The sequence below is a fragment of the Phascolarctos cinereus genome, unplaced genomic scaffold (genome assembly GCF_003287225.1).
Source record: "Phascolarctos cinereus isolate Bilbo 61053 unplaced genomic scaffold, phaCin_HiC Scaffold_8;HRSCAF=390, whole genome shotgun sequence".
In the NCBI taxonomy this organism is placed as follows: domain Eukaryota; kingdom Metazoa; phylum Chordata; class Mammalia; order Diprotodontia; family Phascolarctidae; genus Phascolarctos; species Phascolarctos cinereus.
This window is the reverse complement of record NW_027556291.1, coordinates 38,014,796-38,040,828: the sequence shown is the minus strand read 5'-3', so window position 1 is coordinate 38,040,828 and position 26,033 is coordinate 38,014,796. Positions and strand designations below refer to the sequence as shown.

Sequence of the window (26,033 nt, the reverse complement as noted above, 5' to 3'; positions counted from 1 at the left end):
ACAAAAAAAGGAAGAACTCAGTGAAACCCAGCAAGATTTTTATGAGCTGATGAAAGAGAAATCAGTAGATCCCCAAAGAACCAGGACTAAAATGATGCCAATGAAAAGACCACTAAGAGGAAACAGAAACAGGCATAACTCTGAGACCGAACAACAACCCTAGAGATTCGATTCCTTTCCACTTGTCAGAGATACAGGAACCGCGAGGGGCAAATCTTACAAAGTCAGATGTGATACTCTATCAATCAGTTTTATTTGTTGCAAGGGAAACCTCAATTCCAGATGAGAATATCCACAAATGACTGAGAAAATCCAAACAAAAGGCAGGGTTGGTTTTTTTGGATAAACATTCAAATATGAATGGTTACTTTCTTCTAACCCAAGGCCACTTCTTTTCTAAGTCGTAGAAATAAAGTTCTGAGGCCCTCTCATCAAGGGTGATAGAGAACAAAGGCTCATTTCAGTTTTCTGCAAAATAAAAGCCTCCCATCCTAGAAAACATCCACTGATAGTTGGTCAAAAATCCAAGAGCATTCTAGAAATAGATCGAACACTTTCTAAAAACGTGTTGTACAAAGGAAGAAACGATTTAGGGCCATGGAGGGCAACAGGGGAGGCAAGGGTCATTCTCACGGCCTTCCTTGCCTGAACTAAATGCTATAAAGACATAAGTAAATCAGAAAACCCTTGTGCTCCAGACATTCTATCTAAGGACTTTGTATCAGGGACTATGTCACCTAGTTCTTGTTTCTTCCATCTCCTAATCCCAGGTCAGCCCTTTTGACTTGTCTCAGCATATCTGATCTTCCTAAAGGGTAACTCTTACAGGCTGAACACTGTCAGGTATCAGCCAATAAAATTAAGTACTCTTTATTCTATATTTTGAAGCATCTAAGAATCCACTATTTTGTATGTAATTCCCTCTACTGACAAAGATTTCAACTCCTTCCAGGCCTTTTGGCTACAGCCAAAACACCTCCATCAGCTGGTGGCATCATTGGGATATGGGGGTGACCTCAGGTTTCCAAAGGATATGCTTATGGAGCACAAGATCTGACAGATATTACCAACCTAAAGAGAATCTACGTATCATTTCTAGTTAAGAGCCCAGGTCAAACAGTGGATAATTATTCACTACTTCAATGATTTAGTATTTCATATGAAGGGGGTCAATCCACCAATGCACACAACCCTTCTCTTAGTAAATGGGCTGTGGTCAAAACAAACAAATAAATCACCTACATGCTGGCTAAACTTGTTTTGAAAGGCCTCTCCTTACTAAATTTGGACAAAGGATACATTGAGTTAGTATTCAAAGCCTTTCCAACTGGATAGATCCAGCCAAGGTTTCTGTACTTTGCTGGTAAAGCATCAGAAAACCCAGGCTCATCTCCTAATCTACAATGAGGAAACAGAGGAAGAATTTCATGGAAGGTCATAGAATCACCAACATAGAGCTATAAGGGACCTGGGAGGCTATCTTATCCACAAACCTCCATTTTATAGATGAGGAAACTAAAGCCCAGGGAGGTGAAATATTTGGGAGGGAGTATGATACAGGAGAAAGAGGAATCTTTGGAACCAAGAGATCTGGGCTCAGATCCCACACTCACCTGTGGTTCCTTCAACAAGCAAATCACTTAGCGTCCCTGGGGTCCAGTTTCTTCATCTTTACAATGAAGGGCTTGGACTAAATGGTATCTGAGATCTCTTCTCCAGATCTACAATCCTAGGAGTTATTCAAGATTATACAAAGTGGGAGAGCCAGGGTTCAAACCCAGATCCTCTGATTCAGATCCAGCACTCTTTCTATTGCATTATAATTTAATTACATTTAACATTCTTAAAAACTCTCCAGGGTTGTTAAGCTAGGTGGTGCAGTGGATAGAGCTCTGGCCTTGGAGTCAGGAGGACCTAAGTTCAAATCTGATCTCAGACACTTGACACTTACTAGCTGTGTGACCCTAAGCAAGTCACTTAATCCCAACTGCCTCACCAAAATCCATGAAAAAAAAACTCTCCAATAGAGTCACAACTGAAATCCTTCCATTCTAGTCTTAAAATTAAATTTAGGTAAGGTCTTTTAATTTTTCATTATAGTCATTTCTAGAAATATCACACCCTAATTGAACCTTCCCCTTGAAATAAAAAGTTAAGCAAAAACAATCAATATAGTGACCACATCTGGCAATGTACAGGACATTCTACCTTAGTAGTTATCTCACCTGAACCCTGACAGAAGGTAGATAAACTTCATCATCTGTTCTCTGGGACCACTACTGTGCCCCTCCATTATTCAGGGCTGAACTTACTTAAGGCTTTAAATATGTTTTAAGTACCTGGTATATCTCTAAATGGATTGGTTATGCAATACAGTAATATTTTCTGGGCCCATAGCTTTTCATTTTTTAAACAATGGAAGGCAGAACCAACTAGCCAAGAAAACACAGGAAATTATCTTTCATTGTTATCTAGTACTCAGTGACAGTATCTTCACTTCAGCGTCTATCAAATGGCAGAGAGAATGCTGCTCAAAATGTGCTTGACTGAGATGGAATGGATCTTAAAGGAAGCAATTCGGTGTAGTGGGTTGTGTTTACAGTCGAAGGGTAGTCTGGGTTTCAATCCCAGCAGTCAAACTCCCATTGTACGACCTTGGTCAAGTCTTTTTGACCACTCTGGGTCAGTTTCCTCATCTGTAAAATTAGGGAAGCAGACTAGATGAGTTCTAAGGTTCCTTCTCTAAATCTACAGTCCCAAAAGCTCTAACAGAAGATCATATTAAAGTGCATTTTAGAATTATGATATATTATTGACCTCCACTAAAGTTGGGCTATCTTATCCCACCACACCCCCAAAATGAGCTAGGAAAATGTTTGTGATCCCAGGCTCTAGGGGATATTATCTTTGGCACCATGCCACTGCAATTCTCTCCCTTGCATTTCCCTCTACCCCAAGTGGAAGGTGGAGGAGAGTAGAGAGAAGAAAACACAAATTATTCCCCAAGCCACTCAGAAAAGTTTCCTTTGAACAATGGGGTGATACCTCAGAGATCTCTATCCGTGGAATCCACCATCCTCTACACTCCAATTCTACTGGGACATTCTCTGAGCCTTCCCTCACAAATTTTTGTCCTTCTTTCAGGGTCTCCAGGTCCAATCTATCTCTAAGCACTCCCCCAACTCCTCAAATACAAGCACTTCCTTACCAGCTTCAGACTAGGCTCTTCAACTCCAATCCACAGAACCCAAACGATGTCTGGCAAACATTTAGAGACTGAAAAAGATCTGAGACCTAGAACTCAAAGGGACCTCAGATATCTAGTATAGTTCCCTCATTTTATAGACAAAGATCCAGAGAGGTCACTTTGACTTTTCCAAAGTCAAAGGTGGCTGAGAGGTAGGCACAGGCTTAGGCATCCTCTGAGCACCTTTGGGGAGTCATTAAATTCTGAGCTTCTGAGCAAAACCTTGGGGAAAAAATTCACAATCACCTCTAGCAGGGTGCAAACTAGAACATTTCATTGAAGAATGAGAGTCAAAAAGAAATCAGAAAAGCAAGCAAAGCAAAAACAGATTTGCCAAAAGGAAACTCCTTAGAAAGAACCCTCCACAATGTATTTGAAAGAGACGATGCCCTTGGGGTATATTCATTACCTTTGCCAAGACTGGCTGTCTACCTAGAAGCTGGCCTATGGAGAAACTCACCTTATGGGACTTTTTTAATGGCAAAAACAGAGAATAACAATGGCTTCATACCACTGGCTTAGCAGCCTAGTATCGTTGTGTGCCCAGACACCAAAAATCTGGGGCTCAGCAGCCACAAGTTAGCTACAGAAATACAGAAATACACTGGAGACTTTTCTAATGCCTAAGGAAGTTACTCCTGGCAACTTTAAGAAAAGAGGAACACTTTTAACAGGCAATCAATCATTTGTAACCTTGTAGACATATTTGGTTCTCTAAGTGGAAAAAAAAAAGACAATCCTATAGTCTTCAAAACTTTATCCTGGGACCAAAATTTAGAGTGAAAAGAGAGGAACTAAACAGCAGGGTCACAAGTCCATTTCACATTTTGCCAGGCAGTTTTCTCACGAGCTGGACCTTGCTTGACAAGTTGACTTTGTCACTGAATTATTCATGACCCCACTGGGTCACTGTGCAAATGCCATTAGATGGTTCTCAGTGAGACATGGAGTACAGGAAAGCAACCTTGACTTAGAAATGAGACAGGTTAGCACATCAATGAGTCAACGAGGAAGAAAGGATAAAGGAGTGGGGATGTGTTCCTTGGACTTCAGACAAATCAGGACCTAGATCAAAAAGTTAACATCTTAAGGGGAAGTACCAGTAACACTTCTCAATTCCTAGGGACCAAATGAGATTGTGTCCAGGGAAGGGCTTGGTAAGAGTCCAGCCCTAGATAAATATAATTAGTCTATTTGTAAGATCAGAAATCTGCATGCAGCCAGACTGAACATAAATCATCGCAGCTTTCTTTTTCTATCTAAGTGTATGTCGTTACACCCAGAAACTGCTGCTGTTGATAAAAATCTTGCCAAGGCCTTCTCCCAGGGAGATGTACTACGTCGTAGCATTGTGAAAGAAAGAGGAAAGCCTATCGCTAGATATTATTCTAACCTCAGAATTTAGGGCTACTCTGCCAAAAGATTGCAGAATACTCATGCGGTCCGGGCCAAAGACCATGACTAATGGAACTTCCCCACAAACTTGATTTGAATTGGATGCTGAAATGGTATTCCACCTCCTCCATTTAATTAAGCTGGCTATGTGGCATTTCATGGAAATACCACGGCCAGCGCACTAATACAATCCATGCAAATGCACGCAGCTCCATCCTTCCCCTCTGTCCTTAAAAGCCCCGTTCCTTCGTTCAGCAGTTTGTGCTAAAGCATCGCCTGCACCATGCGGCAGCAACCCCTCCACATGAACTCGGGCACAGGCTTTCCAGGACTGCAAGCAGTGAGAAGCCTTACCGCATTCCTTTTGAATCTCATCTTGCCTCTCGGGGGATTTGCTTCTGCCATCTCGCCTACACACAAGCACACTCTTCCTCTCCAGTTGCCAATGCAACACTGATGAAATATGACCTGCTCCAGGGGTGGTATTTAACAGCTGCGGTGGACCCAGACACCCCTCCTAATCACTTCCCCATCAGGGCAGCCCTCCCCGAAGCCACTACCCCCTGGTGGTCAGCTGACAAATCCTTTCAGGAGTCCCTGGATCCTCATTTGAATGAAGGGATGATAGATATGCCCCCTACTCACTTCCCTAAACCTGCTTTCACCTGGTGCCTAGTCCCGACTCGGGCAGGAGGCAACCTAAGTGTCTCCCTGAGTTTAGGGCAAGACTGCTGGTATCGGCTCAGCTCCTGCGTGAGGTCGGATTTTTAAGGTGGAATGCTCAGATTCTTTGTGAAGGCAGTATGTTTGCTGACAGTTTGTTCTCATAGGGGAATGGGCCTCCACGTCAATTTCGCGTGCTCAGAAATAGGTACTGTTAGACAGCAGCCGAGAGACGGAAATGGGGACTTGGTAGTGAGGGGGAGGGACTAAGACCTGAGGAGACCACCTACTCCAGACCAAGTTATTGCTTCTCAGAACTGCCAATCACCTGGAGAAGAGAAGGTAGAGAGAAAGTTTATGCTCCCCGAACTAGGGGTGCCCAGTATACAGGGTAGAAGCAGAGGCCACAGATTCAGAGTTGGACTATACCAGCCTTAGGAGAGATGAAGAGTTATAATAGGGCAGAAGGCAGGACAGAACATTACAAGTCAGGGTACAGGATGACCGGCACCACACTGTCTCATTCATGAAATATTTCTAGGAGTGAGGAATAGCCAAAGAGAGGTCCACTAGAAATAAAAAAAAAAACCAACACGCTCCCCCCCCCAAAAAAAAAACCTCCATCATTTCAATTGCTAAAAAAAAAAAAAAGTCAAACTACACTGTGGTCTTGCAACTTCTAAAGCACTAAAAACTTCTAAATTATAGTTACTAGATAGAATTCCCACCAAGATGCTACTAATTTTCTTTTTCCAGCACATTGTAGGCACCTGAAAAATTCTTCTTGACTTGAAATATAGACTTGAGGGATAGTTGATAGCACCAATTAAATTCAGTTGCCCAAACTGCACCCTAGATTTGTATCCCAGGACAGCTAAAGGTAGGTATCTACGAAGCCAGGATCTCAGGGGCGGCCCTTTGGGGAATCAGGACCAGCTTTGTTTATCTAATGAATCCATCTTCATGGGTTCAGAGGGTCAAAGATTTAGAGCTGAAGAGGACCATAAAAGCCATCTATCCCAATCCCCCCCCCCATTTTATAGAGGACAAAGCTGAGGGCCAGGTAAAGAAAGGGACTTCCAATAACAGGACCATAGATCTATAGCTAGAAAGGATCTCAGAGGCCACCTAGTCTAACCTTCTAATTGTACAGATGTGGAAACTGAGGTCTAAATGGGGTCAAATGATTATCCCAAGGTCACATGGCTAATTTGTGGCAAAGCTGGGGTTTGAAGTGCCAGAATGCCATGTGGTCCCCATCAAAAATAATACCTAAGAAAAGAATGGTGGATCTACTCTCCTAGTAAGAGCAGAAACCCTCACTCTTCCCCAAAGGTGATCATTATTTTTCTTGCCTGGTTAAAAAAAAGAAAATTAAAACCTAGCATCAGAACCCATCTTTAAATTGGTTGGAGTTTAATGCTTCCAAAGCATTTGCTAGTCCTTTTCTTACTGTGCTCCACACAATGTGGGGTGGGAAGCATGAGTAACGGTTTGCCCATCTCTCACAGAGAAGGAAAAGGACACCCCTAAAAGACAAATAACTTGCCCAAGGTCACTTGAATAGCAAATGTCAGAAGCAGGCCTTTTGATTCTAGAAAATTGACAAAGCCAATTCCACTTCACCAGCCTGGGTCTTGTTCAAAGTGTCCTGAGAAATTAATAAAAATAAAACTGTAAACCTACACACATGCATATGCAAATGAATAGAAATAATATTCAATGTGATGTCCAGGGTTTGGAATATGCCTCTCCTGTCTATGACAAGGCCATGTGCCAAGCACATATTTAAATATTAATTTCATTGAATACTGGAAAAAGCAATTTTTGGAGTAGATTATGCTAGCCAAAAAAAAATATGGATGGTAAAAAATTACATTGTTATACTAAATACTAATTTTAGTATGTTGATTATTGGCACAAATTGAACCCTGCTAATCAAGCCTTAGAACTAATTGGAAGGGTGTGGGGATCAGAAGATCCTCAATCCAGAGATAGAAAGGGACCTCAAAGGACACCTAGTCCAATCTCCCTCATTTTATAGAGGAGGAAAATAAGGCTGAGAGAGAGAAAATGACTTTGGATCAGGGAATCCTAGATCTAATGATGGAAGAAGGGACCATCAGAGGCCATCTGGACCAAGCCCTTCATTTTACAGAGAAGGAAACTGAGGCCCAGTGAGGGGAAGTGATTTGCCTAGTATTACAAAAGGATTCTGGATCTCAAGCTAAACAGGACCTCAGAGGCCAACCAGTCTACCATCCTCATTTAGCAGATGAGGAAACTGAGGCCCAGGGAGGGGAAGTGACCTGCTCAAGACCACATAGGTAGGAAGTAGCAGAGGTGAAAGATCCATAGCTTGGACTTCACAGAGTCCACTAGCATAGAAAAAGCAACAACAGTAGCAAAAATTGGCTTTTATCTGATGGCTTATAGCTTGAAAAGCACTGGATAAAAATGACTTCAGTTGATTCTCACAACACCTCTGTGAGCTAAGTGCAACAAGTATTATTGCCCTCATTTAAAAGATAAGAAAACTGAGGCTCACAGGAGTGATGAGACCTGACCAGGTCACATGTAAGTACATGTCTAAGGCAGAATTTGAACTCAAATCAAGTGTTCTGTCCCACTTCAGCAGCTGGAACTAAAGCCATAGGAACTGATCTTTTTTTTTTTTAAATATTAACACTAAGTACTCAGTTGAGAAAAGTGAGGCCCCAGAAGACAACCTCCCCAGAATCCCACAGGTATTAAGTGACCAAATCAATTCTCCAGGAAGGGTCTTCAGGCTCAAAATTCAGGGCTTTCCTCACCTCCCAGCCATAAGAGTGAGATGGTCTTGGTCTAGGAAGAAGAAATGGGTACTATCCCTGACTAGCAGTGAGATCTCAGGCAAATCACTTAAACTTTCTTTAGCTTACGTGTCCTTACTATAGTTCATGAATAGATTTCCGGGTGTTTCTGACCTTGGATGGGAAAAGAGAAAAAAAAAATGACATCTTTATTTCAATGTAATTGGTTGTCTTTGTAATCCTTTGTATTTCATTTTTGCCTTGAAAAACATCATTCTGGAGGAAGAAAAAAAATTTGAAACTCAAAATCTTATAAAAAAAATGAATGTTGAGGGACAGCTAGGTGGCAGAAGGACCTGAGTTCAAGTCCAGCCTAAGACACTTGATACTTACTAGCTGTGTGACCCTGGGCAAGTCACTTGGCCCCATTGCCTAGACCAAAAAAATTTTTAAAATGTTGAAAACTATCTTTCCATGTGATTGGAAAAAATAAAATAGTATTTACCAAAAAAGAAAGAAAAAAACATGATTCCAACAAGAGATCCACAGGCTTCCTGAGACAGACTGCCAAAGGGGTGCAGCACACACAAAAAAGTTAGGCAGCCCTTCTTTAGATCAGCCTAGGGCCTCATGCATACAATGACCAAAAAATGTCACTCTGTAAACTCCACTAAGACAAATGCAAATAAAAATGAAATACATGTGAAAGCCAATGAAAAAGCCCAAATTCTACACAAACATATGATAATGGTTTAGTGTTTAACTTAAATGAAATCAGTTACAACCTCATAGCTCTTTATTATTAATCCCTTGCTACTATCTATGATTAAGTGATTATTTAGAACAAATAAACACTCAGACACACAGACCAAAAAAAAAGACTTACTTGCCTGGGATATATGAATTTGGTGTAAGTAGCAAAAGATGCTTAATCTCATTCATGTTAGTGTTTGAGTATTGCTTGTGACAGAAAGAGACAGCTAGGTGGTATAGTAGTTAGAGCACTAGGACTGGAATTAAAAAGATCTGAATTCAAATCCAGCCACAGACACTTACTAGCTGTGTGACCTTGGATAGGTCACTTAACCGCTATCTGCCTCAGTTTCCCCATCTATAAAAGAGGAATAATAACAGCACCTACCTCACAGGGTTGTTTTAAGGACAAAATGAGAGAATATTTGTAAAGTGCTTATCATAGTGCCCGGGACAGAGTAGGCACTTAACAAATGCTTACTTATTTCCTTCCTTTCTTATTTATGAGGCTGTTCAGCGTCCAAGGGATGGTATAATTGAAAATACAGGGGTCCGGGAATTCATTGCATTCTAGTCTCAGCTCCAGTACCAATCTGACTTGTCACCTTGGACATGTCACTTCCTTCCTATTCCTATGGATGAGATAGAGAGTGTAGGGCAGATGATAACATAATTAGGTAGATTTCAAAGTGGTTGAAGAACAGTCAGTCATTAATCATTTGATATCAGCTCATAAGAAGGTCTCCAGCGAAGTGCCCAAGGGATTTGTGCTCAGACCAACTTAATAGTTTTAGCAATGAATAGGATGAGAAATGAATGCAAGAAATAATGACAAAACTCCCTAGATTGAAGGAGAGCAAGTTTCAGCCACCGAAGGAGGAGGAATAGGTAGGATTTCATGGACTAAAAAGGGAAAAGTTGGCCCAGGACAGGTTGGGAAGCCCTCCAAAATGGAATTCTGAAGTCATAAAGGGAACCAATTGCTATGAGATGGAAAAGAGAGACTTGCCTAAAGACACCAATGAGGATGCATGGAGTACCCACTATCTCAAGGAAAGAGATCATAGTGGATTGCTGGAAGACCATGACTCAGCCACAGCATTAATGAGGAGAGCCCAAATGTATTCTGAGACAACCTTCCCATTATGCCAAACCTGAATGTTCTTCTGAAGCTTCATTCCCCCACAGCTTTGCAATGGGATTGAATAGGGTGGAGCTGTCCAAGTACCATTTCCACCATCTCCTCACTCTGCTTTCTCTCCCTACTAGCTCTCCTAACTGCCTGGTGTAAGACAATTCCCATTGTCCTTCCTTGGACACAAAGTATAACACAAACACAAAACAGACAACTGCTGGAAAATGCATGTATACTTACTGCAATTCTTTGGAGACTTATTTTGACAGATGCCCAGGTATCCAATCTTCTATCCAGAATAAGGATAAATTTGGTGTCTGGTTCATGTTGTCTAAAAGGAAAAAAAAAATAGGGGGAGGGGGACAGAGAAATAAAATCTTAGGAACCGTCCAGATGTTAAGTATGTTTCAGGTCTGGTCATTTTGTTTGTCTATAGATAAATTGCAATCAAAAGGATCCGGATTCAAGTGAAGTTGTATCAGATTGGAAAGAACATGTGGTCCTTTTCTGAAAAGTGGTACCTGGGAGATGCTGTTTGGAATGTGTAGGCTGCAGGGACATAGTAGAAAGAGAATTGGTTTGGGAATCAGGAGACCTACATCCTAGGACTTGCTATGTGACTTTGGACTCTCTCTCTCTCTCTCTCTCTCTCTCTCTCTCTTCTCTCTCTCTCTCTCTCTCTCTCTCTCTCTCTCTCTCTCTCTCTCTCTCTCTCTCTCTCTCTCTCTCTCTCTCTCTCTCTCTCTCTCTCTCTCTCTCTCTCTCTCTCTCTCTCTCTCTGCCACAGTGACTCCTCCAAGCCTAGATATTCCATCTTCTAAGGTACCTTTCAATCCTGGAATTCCACATTTTAATGCCCCTTTTCATGCATGAATTACATGTTCTAAGATCCCTTTCAGTCATGGAACTCTATTTTCTATGGCCCCTTCCAACCTTAGCATTCTATGGCCTTGGTTCTGATATTCTGTGAACCAAGGGAGCTGCCAACTCAGATACTTGATATTCTCTAGGAAGGATAAGATGAAGGGATGCAGAGGGAATAAGAGAGGTGATGCAAAAACAAAAGATACCAATAAAAATTATTTTTAAAAATAACAAAATGGTGGGGCAGCTAGGTAGCGCAGTGGATAGAGCACTGGCCCTGGAGTCAGGAGGACCTGAGTTCAAATCCGGCCTCGGACCAAACACTTGACACTTACTAGCTGTGTGACCCTGGGCAAGTCACTTAATCCCAATTGCCTAAAAATTAAAAAAAAATAACAAAATGATAAAACCACAAAGCCAGCAGGTTGGTCTGTATCTTAGACTCCCCAAGTGGGAAGGGACCTCAGAAGCCCTTTCATCCCACCTTTGCCTGAACCAGAAGCCTCTCCCATGACTTCATTTCAATCTCTATGCCTTTTAGAATATTGTGGTACATCAAATCCATCTAAATATGACAGATACAGATTAAAAAGAAGGATTAATCACAATTCAGTTTGGAGCATTTTATTTCTGCAGGACTCACATAATTAATTATTCCTCTCAGCCAAATTACCTTTTTTGGCTGTCACAATATGCTTTCCATTAATACCCTGGGCTTTTTGTGAGCTTACCACATTCCAGGACACCCATTCAAAGGCTACTTTAGGTTTGGGTTTGTTTTTGTGTTTTTTTTTAATTTCAGATATCGACTTTCTCAATTCTTGGGTATTTAACATGGGAGTTTGGCAAAGGCAAATCTCGCCCTGCCTGATTCCTTTCTAGTCCTCACTTGTATTCCCAATTTCAGGCAATGATATCGAAGCTAGTCTGCCCTTGATCTATGTAAGCCCAAGGAGGGAATGCCTCTAAATGCTTCCTCAAGAGCCTGCTGACCCTCTTCACTTTAGCCAATGGGAAACAGGTCTGGGCTACACCAAATTTAGACATTTCCCCACAAGGACCAGAGGAGGAAAAAAAAAATGTAAGCAAATGTTTTGTAACATCTCATTTCCTCATCTTGTAGACGTGTATCTGTATTTCAGCAAAACGTTGGGTAACCAGGTATTGACCTTGGCCTTGACTAATTCAAGCTCCTCCTAAGTCTTTTTCACATAATCCAAAAAAGAGCTTTACTGTCATCTGTCACATCTCACCATTATCATTTAGGGGAAACATAACCTTCGAAAACAAAATAATTTTATAGGAACTAATTATGTGACCTTACACAAATCACTTTCCCTCTTTGGGCCTCAGTTCACTTATCTGGTAAAGGGGAAGTTTGGACTGGGCAGTCTCTGAGGTACTTTCTAGCTCTGACATTCTAGAATTTGAAATTTCTTAGTTTTAGGTTTATGCTGAGCAAATCTTGAAAACACCTAAAAGAAATACAGAGCTCCTTAGTCTTTTAATTTAACCATTTGTACTTTATTTAACCTCTATCTCCATGATGACTAAAACACGAATGTCCACAGCTTTCTCTTAACACTACTCTCCTCTACGGACTCAATACTCCAGCCAAACTGGAATATTGTTTGCCCCTGCAAACACATCTGGCATTTTCCCACTTCTGCATTCTGATCATATTGATCTCTATGCTAGGTGTTCTCTCTTCCCTTTGTCTAGTGAGCACCTACCTATCCCTGAAAGCCTAACTCAGATGCTCCCCATTACACAAAGCCTTCCTCCAACCCACTCCAGAGCCAAGAGCCACCTTGCCTCTCTCACCTCTCAACTGCATGTGATTGTATATTACTGGTGTCTGGGTCTATCTTAGCAATCGGTTCAGTGCCTTCTGGGTGGTGAGTTCTGTTCTGGGCACTGGGAATATAAATATAAGGAATGAAATAATCCCTGCTGTCAAAAAGCTTCACTTCAAATAAAGGAGCCATTAAGGACATATATAACTATTTACAGAATAAATATAAATAGAATAAATGCAAATATATTCCAAGCAGATAAAGATAAGGTAGTTTGAGAAGGAGGGCACTAGCAGCTGGGGGGATCAGTACAGAAGGTACTGCTTGAGCTTCATCTTTAAGCTATTGCTTCTGTGAAGGATTATGTTAAGATAATGAGGGAGTAGGGTACGTTCCAAGCACAAGGAATGGCCAGCGCAAAGGCACAGTGATGGAAAGTGGAAGATCTCTCAAATAGAGAGAAGGCAGAATCACAGAGGGCAGGAGGGCAGATAATATGTGACGAGGTGAGGAAGACAGGGTTCGGCCATGTCATGAAGGATTTTAAAAGCCAAACAGAGCAGGTTATATATGATTGTAGATGCAATGAGGAGCCATTGACATTTACCGTGCAGAGAGGGGAGTGACATGATCAGATCTGTACTTAAGGTGGATGAAGAATAGACTGCAACAAGGAGAGACTTGAGGTTGGGAGACCAATTAGGAAGCTATCGCACAATCTAGGCAAGACGTGATAAAGGTTTGGATAGAAGGCGGTGGCTGTGTGAGTAGAGGGAAGGGGTCAGATGTAAGAGATGTTGTGGAAGCAAAAATTACAAGATTTGGCAACTGACTGATTATGTGGGGTGAGAGAAAAAGTAGAGGATGATGCCAAGGTTACAGACCGGAGATGCTGGAAGAATGGCAGTGCTTCCAACAGAAATAAACAGGTTTGAGACAAAGGTGGGTTTAGAGAGTTCTGTCTTAGACAAGTTGAGCTTGAGATGTCTATAGGTCATCCAGTCTGCAAGGTGATGGGGATACTGAAGTTCAATGGAGAGATGATTTGTGAGTTATCTGCATTGAAATGATGGTCAAACCCATGGAAGCGGATGAGGTCACTGAGAGAAAATATAGAGAACAGAAGAGGGCCTAGGAAATAGTCTTGGGAACATCCAAAGTAAGAGGCGTGCTATGGATGAGGAGCCTTAAAGGGAAACTAAGAAAGAACACTGGCACAAGTAGAACCAGAGAGAAGAGTGTGAGGGCAGCCAGTAACTGTGTCTGATTTTGAAAAGAGGTTAAGAAAGATGAGGACTGAAAAAGGGCCATCAGATTTCACGATTGAAGGGTTATGGATAACTTTGCAGAGGGCAACACAGTTGAGTGATGAGATCAGGAGCTAGATTCCAAAGGGCTGAGGAATACATAAGGGTGAGGAAGTAGAGGAAGCAAGAATAGACAACTTTTTTCAAGGAGTTTTGCTTAAAAAAAAAGGGAGGAGAGATATAAGACAATCATCTGAGGGCATTATAAGGTATAGTTTTTTTTCAGAATGGGGGAGACTTGGGAATATTTGAAGGCAGTAGGGAAGACAGGAGGAGATAGCAAGAAGTTTAAGATTCAGGAAAGGTGGGGAGGGGATTATTAGGGAAGCAATGTGATGGAGATTATGGAAGGGCATGGCATCAAGAGGATATAGGAGATTGGTCTTGGCAAGGAGAAGGGCCATCTCATTGTCAGAGATTGGGGCAAAGGAAGAGAGAGCAGGGAACATTGTCAGGGGTTTTGAGATGAAGAGAGGGGGAGATGAGGGCACTTATCCTGAATGGCTTCATTTTTCTCAGTAAAATAAGAGTCAAGGTCCTCATTAGGAGAAAGAGTGAGGAGAGGGAGGCATAGGAGGCTTGAAGAGGGAACAGAACATTTGGAATAGCTTCTGTGAGGAGAATAGAGAGAAGAAATTAGAGAAGAACTGAAGGAATGTCTTGTTTCAATGAGAGCCCAGTTGAGGATGGATCCTCTACCCCTTACCATTAGACCAGAAGTTCCATATAAACAGAGGCAATCGCCTATCGAAACTTTATTTCTCATCTAACATTGCATTCTGCACACAGTATGCATGGAAATGTCTGTTGAATAAATGAGGGCAGAGATAGGGTCACAATGGGTTTGGGAGCCCACATTCCATCCAGCCGAGGATTTGATTTCTGGCAGTAACCAAAGGGATGGTCTATGGGAAGACATGGCAATTGCTCTCTAGTGTTCTTCTCTCATAAGGGTTGGGTCATTTCAATGACTACAATGATGTAAAGGAAAACAACCCTAAAAGACATCAGAACTCAGCTTCAGTGATCAATCTGGACTTCTGAGAACTGATGACAAAAACATTAGCTCCCTCCACTAAGTAGAAAGATGGTGAACAATGGGTGCAAAAAGAGGCCCTACTTTATGCTGATTTGTTCTTGCTTAACTCTTTGTCCGTGATACAAAGGAGGATTCTCTTGAGCAGGGGAAGTGGTAGAGGAAGCAACAACAATATTTAAAAGTATCAATAAAATAATTTTAAAGTTAGGATTGTTGCCCGTGTTACCTTAATTTCCCTTACTGATTCATTAAGGAGTTATCATCCACAAACTTTTTTTCTAGCTCAAGTCTAACCATAATCAGTGGGGGGTAATGATTCCTTCCCTCATGTATAAAATAGGACTTTTTTTGGTCCTACAAATAGCCCTTTTCCAGCCTCCAGGGATACTCCCTCATTTTAGGAATCCATAAGGTTGAATCCATTTCATGTCCGTGCTCTCCTTAATATTTTCAGGATTTTCTAGGTGTAGATCCCACACTTACTCAGCTTCCATTGTTCCCACCTGAAAAGAGTCCTATTCTATCTTCCTAAAGAAGCCTCTCTGTGGCCTTCATCACTGGAACATTCCTTCTCCAATTTCATCATTCAGAGATCTTCAATTCAGTCTAAGAAACATTCGTGAAGCCCCCAATGTGGACAAAGCACTGCACTAATAGGGTCCTTGCCCTTCAGAAGAGGAGATAAGACACGTCACAAATAACTATAATTCAGAGTCCAAGGCTTGAACTTTAGATGGCAAGAATAATAAATTAAATGCTAGAATGGGCACAGACTAGACATTATCATAAGGCGCTATATGAATTCAAGGTTTTCCATTATCTGTTTTAACCTGCTGAACTCAAGGTCTGGATTCATGATTTCATCAGTGCAGAGAACTCTCCAAATATGAACTCCTTCCCACTGATACACATTAACAACTTATCTGTACCTTAAGGTCTTAGAGAATGGCTTAGGGGACATACAAAGGTAAAATTATGGGCCCAGCATCACACAGCTCATTGTTGTCAGAGACAAGATTCCACATTATGACTCCCAGGCTGGCCCTCTATCCAGACTGATTCAATTTTTCTAATATTACATTAAAGTAATTATTTTCTCCCACACACTGGGATCAACAGTAATGAAGTAGCATACCTGGGAAGGGAAGTCAAGTAAGTTAACACTTTTGTTAAGACATCCTCTGGCACTTCTTTGAAATTGGGGTTTTCTGGAAATGTTATAATCCAGTCATTATCTTTCCCTCTTCCACCTAAAAAAAAAATACAAGTTAAATATAATTAAGAAGAAAAGAAACAATGACATCCCAAGGAGGGTGTCAGGGCAGATGGGACTGAGACGAAATAAAAGGGCCCTACTTGACCTAAGATGGCTGCTGAAAAAAGCAAGGGGTGGAATAGAATGAAAAATTAATAGAAAGCCACAATGTGATAAAAGAGCATTTCATGACATGCTTATAGTCAAATGACAGCCACAGATGCATCAAACTGGTAGCAAAGCAGTAGTATTATAAATGGCTGGAGAGCAAAACCCTAATAGTGAAATACTTCCATATCAATAACTTTGGCCTAAAGAGCAGAAAAGGGGGTGAATGAGCAAGGAAAGTAAGCTGATCAGTGGAGAAGGTGGGAAGGGAATGTTGTATGGGAGGTCCCAATGAAAAAATAATGGAATTTTTTTTCCTTTCTTTGTTTAAGGCCTAAAGCAATGCTGCGGGTGGCATTTCCCTAGCTGATGCAGGAAGATTTGGGAGGGAGAAAAAATGCTTGATAACAACTGAAGTAAATAAAATCTTACATAAAAATAAAATAGGAAGAGAGAAGGTACAGAGGCAGATTAACATCAAATGAGATTGACACTGTTTTGACAGTTGCCCAAGAAACCCCCAAGTAGATGAGGCATGAATCCATTTGGGCAGGGGGAGGCAGAATAAAAGCACTTTGCCAAGAAGAAATTGGTGCTCTTTTGAACTGGTGGGATCCTCTAAAATTCTGTCATTCTGAGTTTCCTGTTTTTCTATCCAGTGTTCCTCTGGAGATAGGGAGTTTCATGACATTGGAGGTCTTCAAGCAAAAGGTAGATGACTGCTTGTCAGGTACATGATAGTGGGGATGCCTTTCATTTATGGGTTTGATTCAGGGATCACTTAGGCCTCTTCCAAGTCTTGAAATCTGTGATTCAGGCAGCCTGGGAAAATGTGATCATGACATCAAAAGGGTGATAACAACACTGTCAGGAGCACAGGTCACCCGGCCACCTTCTCTTTGTTACTTATAAGGAGAAAGTAATCAAACTCTAATTGAATAAATTTAAATAATAAAACACTCAGATTAAAATGGTTTTAAATTGTTTTTAAGTTCCCTGTTTGAGTAATAAAAATGTTGGGAGGATGGGTAGAGCTAGAAGCCACCCATCCAGGAGAAAGTGACTGAAATGGACTTTCTTAAATGCAATATGGGAAGCAGCAGATGAAGCCAAGCAGCGACAATGGTAGATTTTAATTATCCCAAGTGAGGCTGACAGAATGCTTGATCAGGGTGAGATGATAGGGAAGACAAGTGATTACTTCCCTAAATGAATACTTTTCAGCCTCGTGGGAAGGGGAAATACATAGGACATGGTTCAGAGCATGAGACTGGAACTGGAGCCTGAGAGGATTGTGGGTGGCTAATCACAGGTGCAATAATTAACACAGCATTCAGAAGGTGCGCATCTTGAAAGAAGGAGGGCAAGCCTGGATGGCCAACCCAGAATTATACCTTTTTTGAAAGGGTAGGATAAAATGTGAGCAGGGGGGAAGTTGAAGGAAGTGTTATAAAAGCAAATAATCCACACAAACCCTAGCAACAACTGCCTGGAAGCCCAGGATAAATCAACGTATGCCAGGATCTCTAAAGAGAGGGCTAGGGACTGAGCCTGTGATTTCATTGTTATAGGGAAATTCCAAATGAGGAAGTTCTCTCTACCAATGCAGGTCCATACCTTCTTTGCAATTTATAATCTTCGGAGAGTTACCTAGAGCACAGAGAAGCTAAGAGATTTCTCCAGGGCTACCCTCCTAGAAAGTATGTATTCAAGGTGGGACTTGAATCCACGTCTTCCAGGCTTTGAGGGAGGTTCTCTATCCACTAGGCTATGCTGCCTCTTGTTATAAAGGTAGCAAGACAAAAAAATCCTGCATGGCATCTACCACAGGGATAGGCAAAGTTGAAATCATGATGGGGCATCATGGCACAGAGGAAAGGACTGGGTTTGAATGCCAGCTTTGTTATTCACTAGCTAAGTGACCCTGGACAAATCGCTTCCCCTTTTCAGGCTTCAGTTTCATCTTCTATAAAATGAGGGGAGGGACCAGGTAACCTCTGCAATCCCTTCAAGCACCCAGTCTATGATCCCAAGGCTAGCAAGATGGTGTGACAAAAGAGAGGCCTTAGGTTGCAAGTAGAAATTCAGAGAAGAAAACATCCATTTGAGGAGGCTCTGAGCCCAGAATTAATAAAAAGAGATGCTTTGTAAAGATCAAGGGGAGGAAAAGGGTTATTGAATCATTAGAGCCACTTGATAACCATGGTGATGAAGAAGAGATGGAGGAGGAGGGAGGGAGAGGGACTGAACAAACTCTGCCTTGGTCTTGATCCAGCAAGATGCCAAGGGCACGTCCCACTCCTAGATTGTCTCTTGAAGTAGACAGGCTAAATACAAGCCCGCAAGCAGCAGTAAATGCCAATGACGTCCTAGGCCTAATTGACAGGCGAGATGTAGATAAATCGCCCCACCTGGGACTAAATCGCCAAAGACTTTGGAAGGAATTCTAGCAGAAATGAGAAGCTTGGAGCCAAGATGCACAGCCTGTCTCTGCATAGGGCTACCACACCATGGGGGTGGCTGACTGCCCAGAGATGCCCATTTATAAGAAGGGCTACAGAAGGGAACTTACTCCCATAGTAACTGAGCTGGTGGTGGCCATAATAAAGGACAGAGTCACTCTACAGCAAAGACGACTCATTAGGGGAAAGACTGCCTAGTTTCTCAAAGAGAAGATGGTGCCTGACTAATCAAGTAGAGTTTGTGGAGAGAGCCAATATGCACGTGAACAAGGGGAAAGCAGTAGAGGAAATCCCAAAAGCCTACCTTGAAGGTAGGCTTGAAACCTTGAAGGTTTCATATTGATGGAGTTGATATGGGATGAGAGAGGGGTGAATGAGTCGCTACGGGATGGGGGAGACCGAGCGCATGGAGGAGGTCACTGTTTTTTTCCCAGGGACAAAAAAAAAATGAAAAACACAACAAAGGCTGGAGATAAAAAGGCACTCTTCTAGTGGGTGAAGTTGTAAACAGTAAGGCTCCCTGGGGACCAGTGCTGGGACAGATCTGATTAAATATTTTTATAAGTTGCTCTGTTCGATTGGGAAATGCCATGGTGATGGACATCATCGCCAAGATGGGCTCAGGAGACAGTGAAAAGGCATCTGGGTGACAGATGAGGCTTAATGTGGGCAAGTATATTCATTTTGGGGGAAAATCTCCAGAGTTCTACAACCAGCCAGCTGATTGCCTTCTCAGACTAAATAGGAACACATATTTAGAACAAGACTTAACGTTTGTTGCATCCTAGACCCCTTTGGCAGTCTAGTGAAACCCATGGACCCTTTCTCAGAATAATGTGTGTATGTATATATACATATTATTTATATAAAATATATATTCACACATATATTATATATGTATATATATTAATTATTTATATATACATATATTGTGTCATATGAATGAATGAGATGTGATTGCATTCACATTCTTCAGCTAAGGTCAAAGATGTCATGAACACTGTGTAGCAAAGTACTACGTTCACATGTAGTCATTTTAGGTTCACTGAATTGTTCTTGTTTGCTTATTTGTTTGTTTTCAATGTGTAACATTGTCCCAGGTGCTTTGGAAAACATGCAAACCGAAAGATTAGGCAGCAAAGGTATGAGGAAGTGTACTCACCAGAAAGGAAGGCCAGTTCCTTCAGCAAGAGATCAGTGATGTCCTTTGCACAGATGGGAACTGTCATCTCTAACACAAGAAACAAAATGCACTTATTGAAACACCAAGAGTAGCACACTTGATAATACACTGTGACATAACCCACATCTGACTCAGTCTCCAGTGGAGCGGGCACTGAACTGGTCATCAGGAGAGGAGGCACGCTGAACTGTCTGGCCTCAGACACTTCTTAGCTGTGTGACCCTGGGCAAGTAACATAATTTCTGTGTTCCTCAGTTTCCTCCTCTGTAAAGTGTGGGTGTCAGATTCAGTGGAACCCCTTTCCTTCTCTGAGCTGCCATTTCCTCCTATGGCAAACGAGGACAGAAACTCTTAGGGTCCCTAGCTCTCAGGGTGACCAGGAGAAAAGCACTTTAAAACCACAGAGAAATGAAAGTCAAAATTATACAAGTAGCTTAGAATGAGGACTCTCTCTTCTTCTGTTCAAACCTAGAATTCCTGGTAAAACTCATCAACACTCTCACACTTCCATAGCGTACTCTAAGGACTATAGCAAAGAGGTCCTCCAGGCACCAGAAAGTGGACTTCTAGCAATGCCAGAAGAGTCAGGTCTTCTCCAAATTCTTGCACCAAACCCAAAACGACACCCAAATCCCTCCTCATCCCAGAAAAAATAAGAAGCAGCAAGAAGAGAACCCAGTTATCAATCACAAATATTTATTTACTCCCTCCCATGTGCCCAGTATTGTGCTAGATGCTAGAAATACAAAGACAAAGAGCAAAGCAATCCCTATTCTCAAGCTAGCATTTGTTCAGGGGAGAAAACATGTGCATGTGCATAGCTCTAGAGATAAATAGATGCTGGGAAGTTAAAAACAACACAGCTGGAGAGGGAGGACACTAGTAGATAGGAGGGGATCAGGAAAGGCTTCACATAGAAGGTGATACATTTTAAAGGAAAAGAAAGATTCTGCGAGGCAGAGGAGGTGAAGAGTGAGTGCATTCCAGGCATGGGAAATGATGAGGGCAAAGATACTGAGAGGGGAGGATTGCCACGTGGGAACAACAGAGAGAGAAGCCCAGCTCAGCTAGATAACAGAGTACAGGAAGGAAAGGAATGTATAATGAGACTAGAAAGATAGATCGAGGCCACATTGTGACTGAGATTTAAAACACGAAGGGAAGACTATCTTTGATCTTAGAGGCAAGGAAGAACCACTGGGCTTCAGTGAGTAGGAGAGGGACATGGGCAGATCTGCACTGATAAAAATCACTTTGGCAACAATGTATAGGATAGACTGGAGTAGGGAGAGACTTGAGGCAGGAGCAGCAGTTAGGAGGCTGTTGCCACAGACCACGTGAGAGATGACAAGGGCCTGAACTAACATAGCAGCAATGTGAATGGAGAAAAAAAGTCCAACTGGTAGGAACAGCAATACATCTTCAGCAAGTGATTAAATATGAATTGATAAGAAGGTGAGGAGTCAAAAAACAACATCGAAGAACCTGGGTGACTGGGAGGATAGTCGAGCCCTCAAGGGAAATGGGGAAGTTCAGTAGAGGAGGGGGTTTGAAAAAAAAGATGAGTTCTGTTTTGGACATGCTGTGCTTTCACTGTCTCTGTGACTTCCCATTTAAAATGTCCAAAAGGCAGTTGGTAAGACAGAATTGAAGCTCTAGGGAGAGATCAGAGCTGGCCAGATAGGTCTAGGAGTTCTCTGCAGAGAGAAGATAATTAAACCCATTGGATATTCCCAAGTGAAAGTCTGGTGAGAGATGAGAAAAAGGCCCAGGACAGAGTTGTAGGGAACAACCCACAGTTGGGGGGACTGATCAGTTGAATGAACTAGACATGTTTAGACTGGAGAAGAAAGGACTCAAGCGGATCATGAGAACTGTCTACAAGTATGCAAGTATGTCTGCAAGCTTGTCACGTGGACAGGGGATTGGATTTGTTCCGTCTGGTCCCAAGAGGCAGAAGAAGTAGGAGTAAAGGGCAGAAGCTTCCAAGAGGCAAACAGTCTGATTGTCCAGAAAAGATATGATAATGTTCAGAGCTGTCCCCAAAACGGAAGGAGCTACTACAAGAGGTGGTGGATTCACCCTTACTGGGTGTCTTCAAGCAAAGTCCGGATGGCCATTTGTAAGAAATGTTATAGTGGGGGCAGCTAGGTGGCGCAGTGCATACAGCACTGGCCCTGAAGTCAGGAGGACCTGAGTTCAAATCTGAACTCAGACCAAACACCTGACACTAGCTGTGTGACCCTGGGCAAGTAACTTAACCACAATTGCCTTTAAAAAAAAAAAAACCTGAGGACTTCCTGGCCTTATCCTCAGCCAGGGAAGGTAGAGACTTTGACCCCAAGTACCAACCTCCTCATATCAGCCCCACAACCTTTGATCTCGCAGCCCAGCCCCACTACTGCCTCTACTGGAGAAGGCAGATACCCATAGAAACCTAACTTCTGAGACCAGTGCCATAACTAAGGCATGGCAACACGAGTTCAGTCCAAGATGTCAAAATTCAAAGGATGATGGCAAAACTTGTACTCTTTCAGTAAGTAGAACTAGTACCCTAGTTTTAGTTAAGACAGATGATAAGCTTCCACTCCTAGGTGGCTATGCTCCTTCACAGCTCAGCCTGTCCCTGCTCCGTCCCCCTATAAAGGCCTCCCCAGTAACATTCTTAGTCCTTGGGTCTCTATTTCAGGGTCTTTCCCTGCTCAAGACTTTTCCTACTATTTTAAACTCAGTATACATTGTGGTACTTGCCCCAAGCTCCAGTGATAGTAGTTATATTACTATGTCCTGCCCTACCCTTCTCATCCACCAGAAAATGCCCTCTTTTCTGTGTTCCTTCCCCTGCCTCCCACACACACACAAAAAAATCCAAGGGAACTCAGAACCTGCTCCCATCCACTGATAAAATACTAGGCACACACACTTAAAGCCAGTTCTTTTTAACTCAAACATCTGGGTATAATCACCCTTTCTATGCTATATAGTTTCTCTGATACTAAGACTGCCAATCACCAAGTTTTAAAACTCTATTAAGAGGCCTTAACTTAATTTAATTTTTCAATGATCTGCACACAAGCACTCCAAATCCACCACCTGCTTTAATCCATGGGCGTATCTACCCACGAGCTGGCAGTCCTTTGTTATACATGGCAGATTTGTAATTATCAAGACAGTATGGAGAGGTTAGTCCTACCTGCATCCTGAAGGCTCTTGAAACTAAGTTACTGAATAACTCAATGAGCCATGTGCCATGCCCCTCTGAAAGTCAAAAAGAAAGTCATGACAAAGAGACTTACCAATAGATAGATAATAGTGCTGGGGTATATGAGAGGCAGTAAGGGGTGTTGGAAAGAACACTGGCTCTTGTATCGATACACCTAGATTCTAAGATCATCTCTGCCACTCACGTTCTGTGTAACCTCAAGCAGGTCAACTTCACCTCTGACTTATTTTTACTCATCTGTAAAATGGGTACTTACATTATCAAGCACACGAGGTAATTAGGAGGCCCAAAGCCTGATAGGATCACATTCTAGGTACTATGTCAAGTTGCCTCTAAAAGTCTTAGAAGTAAGTGGAACACATATATGCTAGTCTCAGGTGTCTGATATACCTCACTGATGAGACAGTGCGGGGAATGTGAGCAAGCAGAGGAAATGAAGTATGCATTCATATTGGGAATAGTCTCACATGCATCATTTTGATAGCTAAATCATTTATAGGTTTAGAGCCAAAAGGGACCTTAGAGATTATTGTAGTCTAACACTCATCATACAGATAAGGAAACTGAGGACAAGAGAAGTTAAGTGACTTTCCCAAGGTCATATAGGCAATAAATGGCAGCTCTGGGATTTGAACAAAGGTCCTCTGGCTAAAAATTCAGAAATCTGAATTCCATTGTACCATGCTGTGCCCCATATGTGGGACACCTAGATGGTACTGCAGTGGATAAAGAGACTCCTCTTCCTGAGTTCAAATCTGGCCTCAGATGCTTACTAGCTGTGTGACCCCAGGAAAGTCACTTCACCCCATTTGCCTCAGTTTCCTGATTTGTAAAATGAGCTGGAAAAGGTAATGGCAAATTGCTCCAGTATTTCTACCAAGAAAACTCCACATGGGGTCACAGAGAGTCAGACACAACTGAAACACCTGAACAATAACAACACTGTTCCACATCTATAGTTTCACGGGGAAAAAATACCAGTGTCCAAGTCAGAAAGCTTCCTGAGGAAGGTGACCAGAACAGCGACGAACTTTCCTAAGCTCTTTTGGCAGTATTATTTTCAGAAACTCTGAATTAAGACCAAACGAATCACATGGTCTGATCCCTATGTACATCAGCTGGCACCCATACTGTACCTTTGTTGTTGAGTCATTTCATTCACGTCTGACTCTCTGTGACTCCGTTTGGGATTTTCTTGGCAAAGATACTGGGGTGGTTTGCCATTTCCTTCTCCAGCTCATTTTACAGATGAAGAAATTGAGGCAAATAGGGTTAAGTGACGACCAAGATCACATAGCTAGTACGTGTCTGAGGCCACATTTGAGCTCAGGTCCTCCTGACCCCAGGGCCAGCACTCTATCCATTGCAGTGCCCCCAGCTGCCCTATGTTGTGCTTTAGGATTTATAAATGTACTTTATATAAATGATTGCTAAACCAAGGAATTGGGCTTCATGGCCTCTGAGGCCCCTTCCAACTCTAAACCTATGACCCTATCATCTCTTCCTACCTTCACACAACCCCAGGAGATATTTTCCAGAAATTTTCCTCCCCAATTTACAGATGAGGCTACTGAGGCTTAGAAAGGTGAAATCACTTCTACATGGTCACACAAGAAGTATTAAGAGGAAGGATGTAGACTCATCTCTCCTGACCTCACAAAAATTCAATCATCTTTCCAGGCTGCTTCTAAAATGCATTCCCAGGGGACAGGAACACTATAGCCAATATTTATTGCATACCATCATGGTTCAAGGGAGGTCACTAGGGAAATGTTTTCACTACCAATCTGAGCTGGCTCATGAACTGCAGGATTTAATACTTAATAAGGACAGAACCATCGAAGAGGAATCAGACAAACCTCAGGATGGAGAAAAAAGTACCTATTTAAATGAAATGCAAATTTCATTTCCTGTATTTCTTTTTATGTTCCTTCTTTTCAGGTTCTCACTTCTGATAGACGTGACCCCTTAAAGGAAAGAAGAGGATATTTCCAATGCTCCATTAGTATTAGGATACTCCTCTGGAACAAATACTGAAGAAAGCAAACTGTCACTCCTCTACCAGTCCAGAGTTTCTATACCTCATCTAATGCTTCTCTGGCTTTCTCTGACCCTTCATCTTTGTCTTCAGCTTTTTGTATCTTCCCAGGACTGTTTCTGAGACAGAAAGAATGGCACAGTGGCTACAGCTCTCAGGACGACCTGAGTTCAAATTTCACCTCTGGAATTTATTAGCTGTGTGACCCTGGGAAAGTCACTTAATCCCTTCTGAATCCTGCAAAAACTTTCACCATTTCTTTCCCAGGGCTGTTGTGAAGTTCAAATGAGATAGTGTTTTAAGGTGCTTTGCAAACCTTAAAACTATTGGATTTAGACTTGGGGAAGTAGTTGTTGGAATCATGGCCTTGCCAGTGTCTACTATGTGACCTTGAGTAAGTCACTTGACCTTAGTTTCTCTGTGAAATGAGGTAGGACTAAATGACCTGTTGGTTCTACTCCAGCTCTAAGGCTATGGCATTATGACACTTGGTATAGTGGACAGAGCATTAAACATTTGGCCAAAAGGAGCACTTGGAACTTGGTGCAAATTCCTCTTTAGACACTTAATAGCAGTATGACCCTGGGCAGCTCCCCAAATTTCTTTGAGGCTCAATCTTCTCATCTGTAAAATGAGGGGGTTGGCCCTGATGACCTCTCAGGTTCTTTCTAGCCCTAGAATTGTGATTCTAGGATCTTACTCTTCTATTCTCATTGGACATTGGCATTTCCCAGCTCCCAATCTGGCTGACCCTTTGGGGAGATGTCTCTCTC

At 42.1% G+C, this 26,033-nt stretch overlaps 1 protein-coding gene across 1 annotated transcript in view; it reads right to left on the bottom strand.

The window, feature by feature from the left end:
• MCF2 (MCF.2 cell line derived transforming sequence) overlaps nt 1-26,033 on the bottom strand; it is a 147,673-nt gene that overhangs the window by 75,981 nt on the left and 45,659 nt on the right. Inside the window, 3 exon segments of the mRNA XM_020971780.2 lie at nt 10,226-10,316; nt 16,127-16,241; nt 19,979-20,047. Of these exon segments, the coding sequence (XP_020827439.1) occupies nt 10,226-10,316; nt 16,127-16,241; nt 19,979-20,047 (275 nt within the window).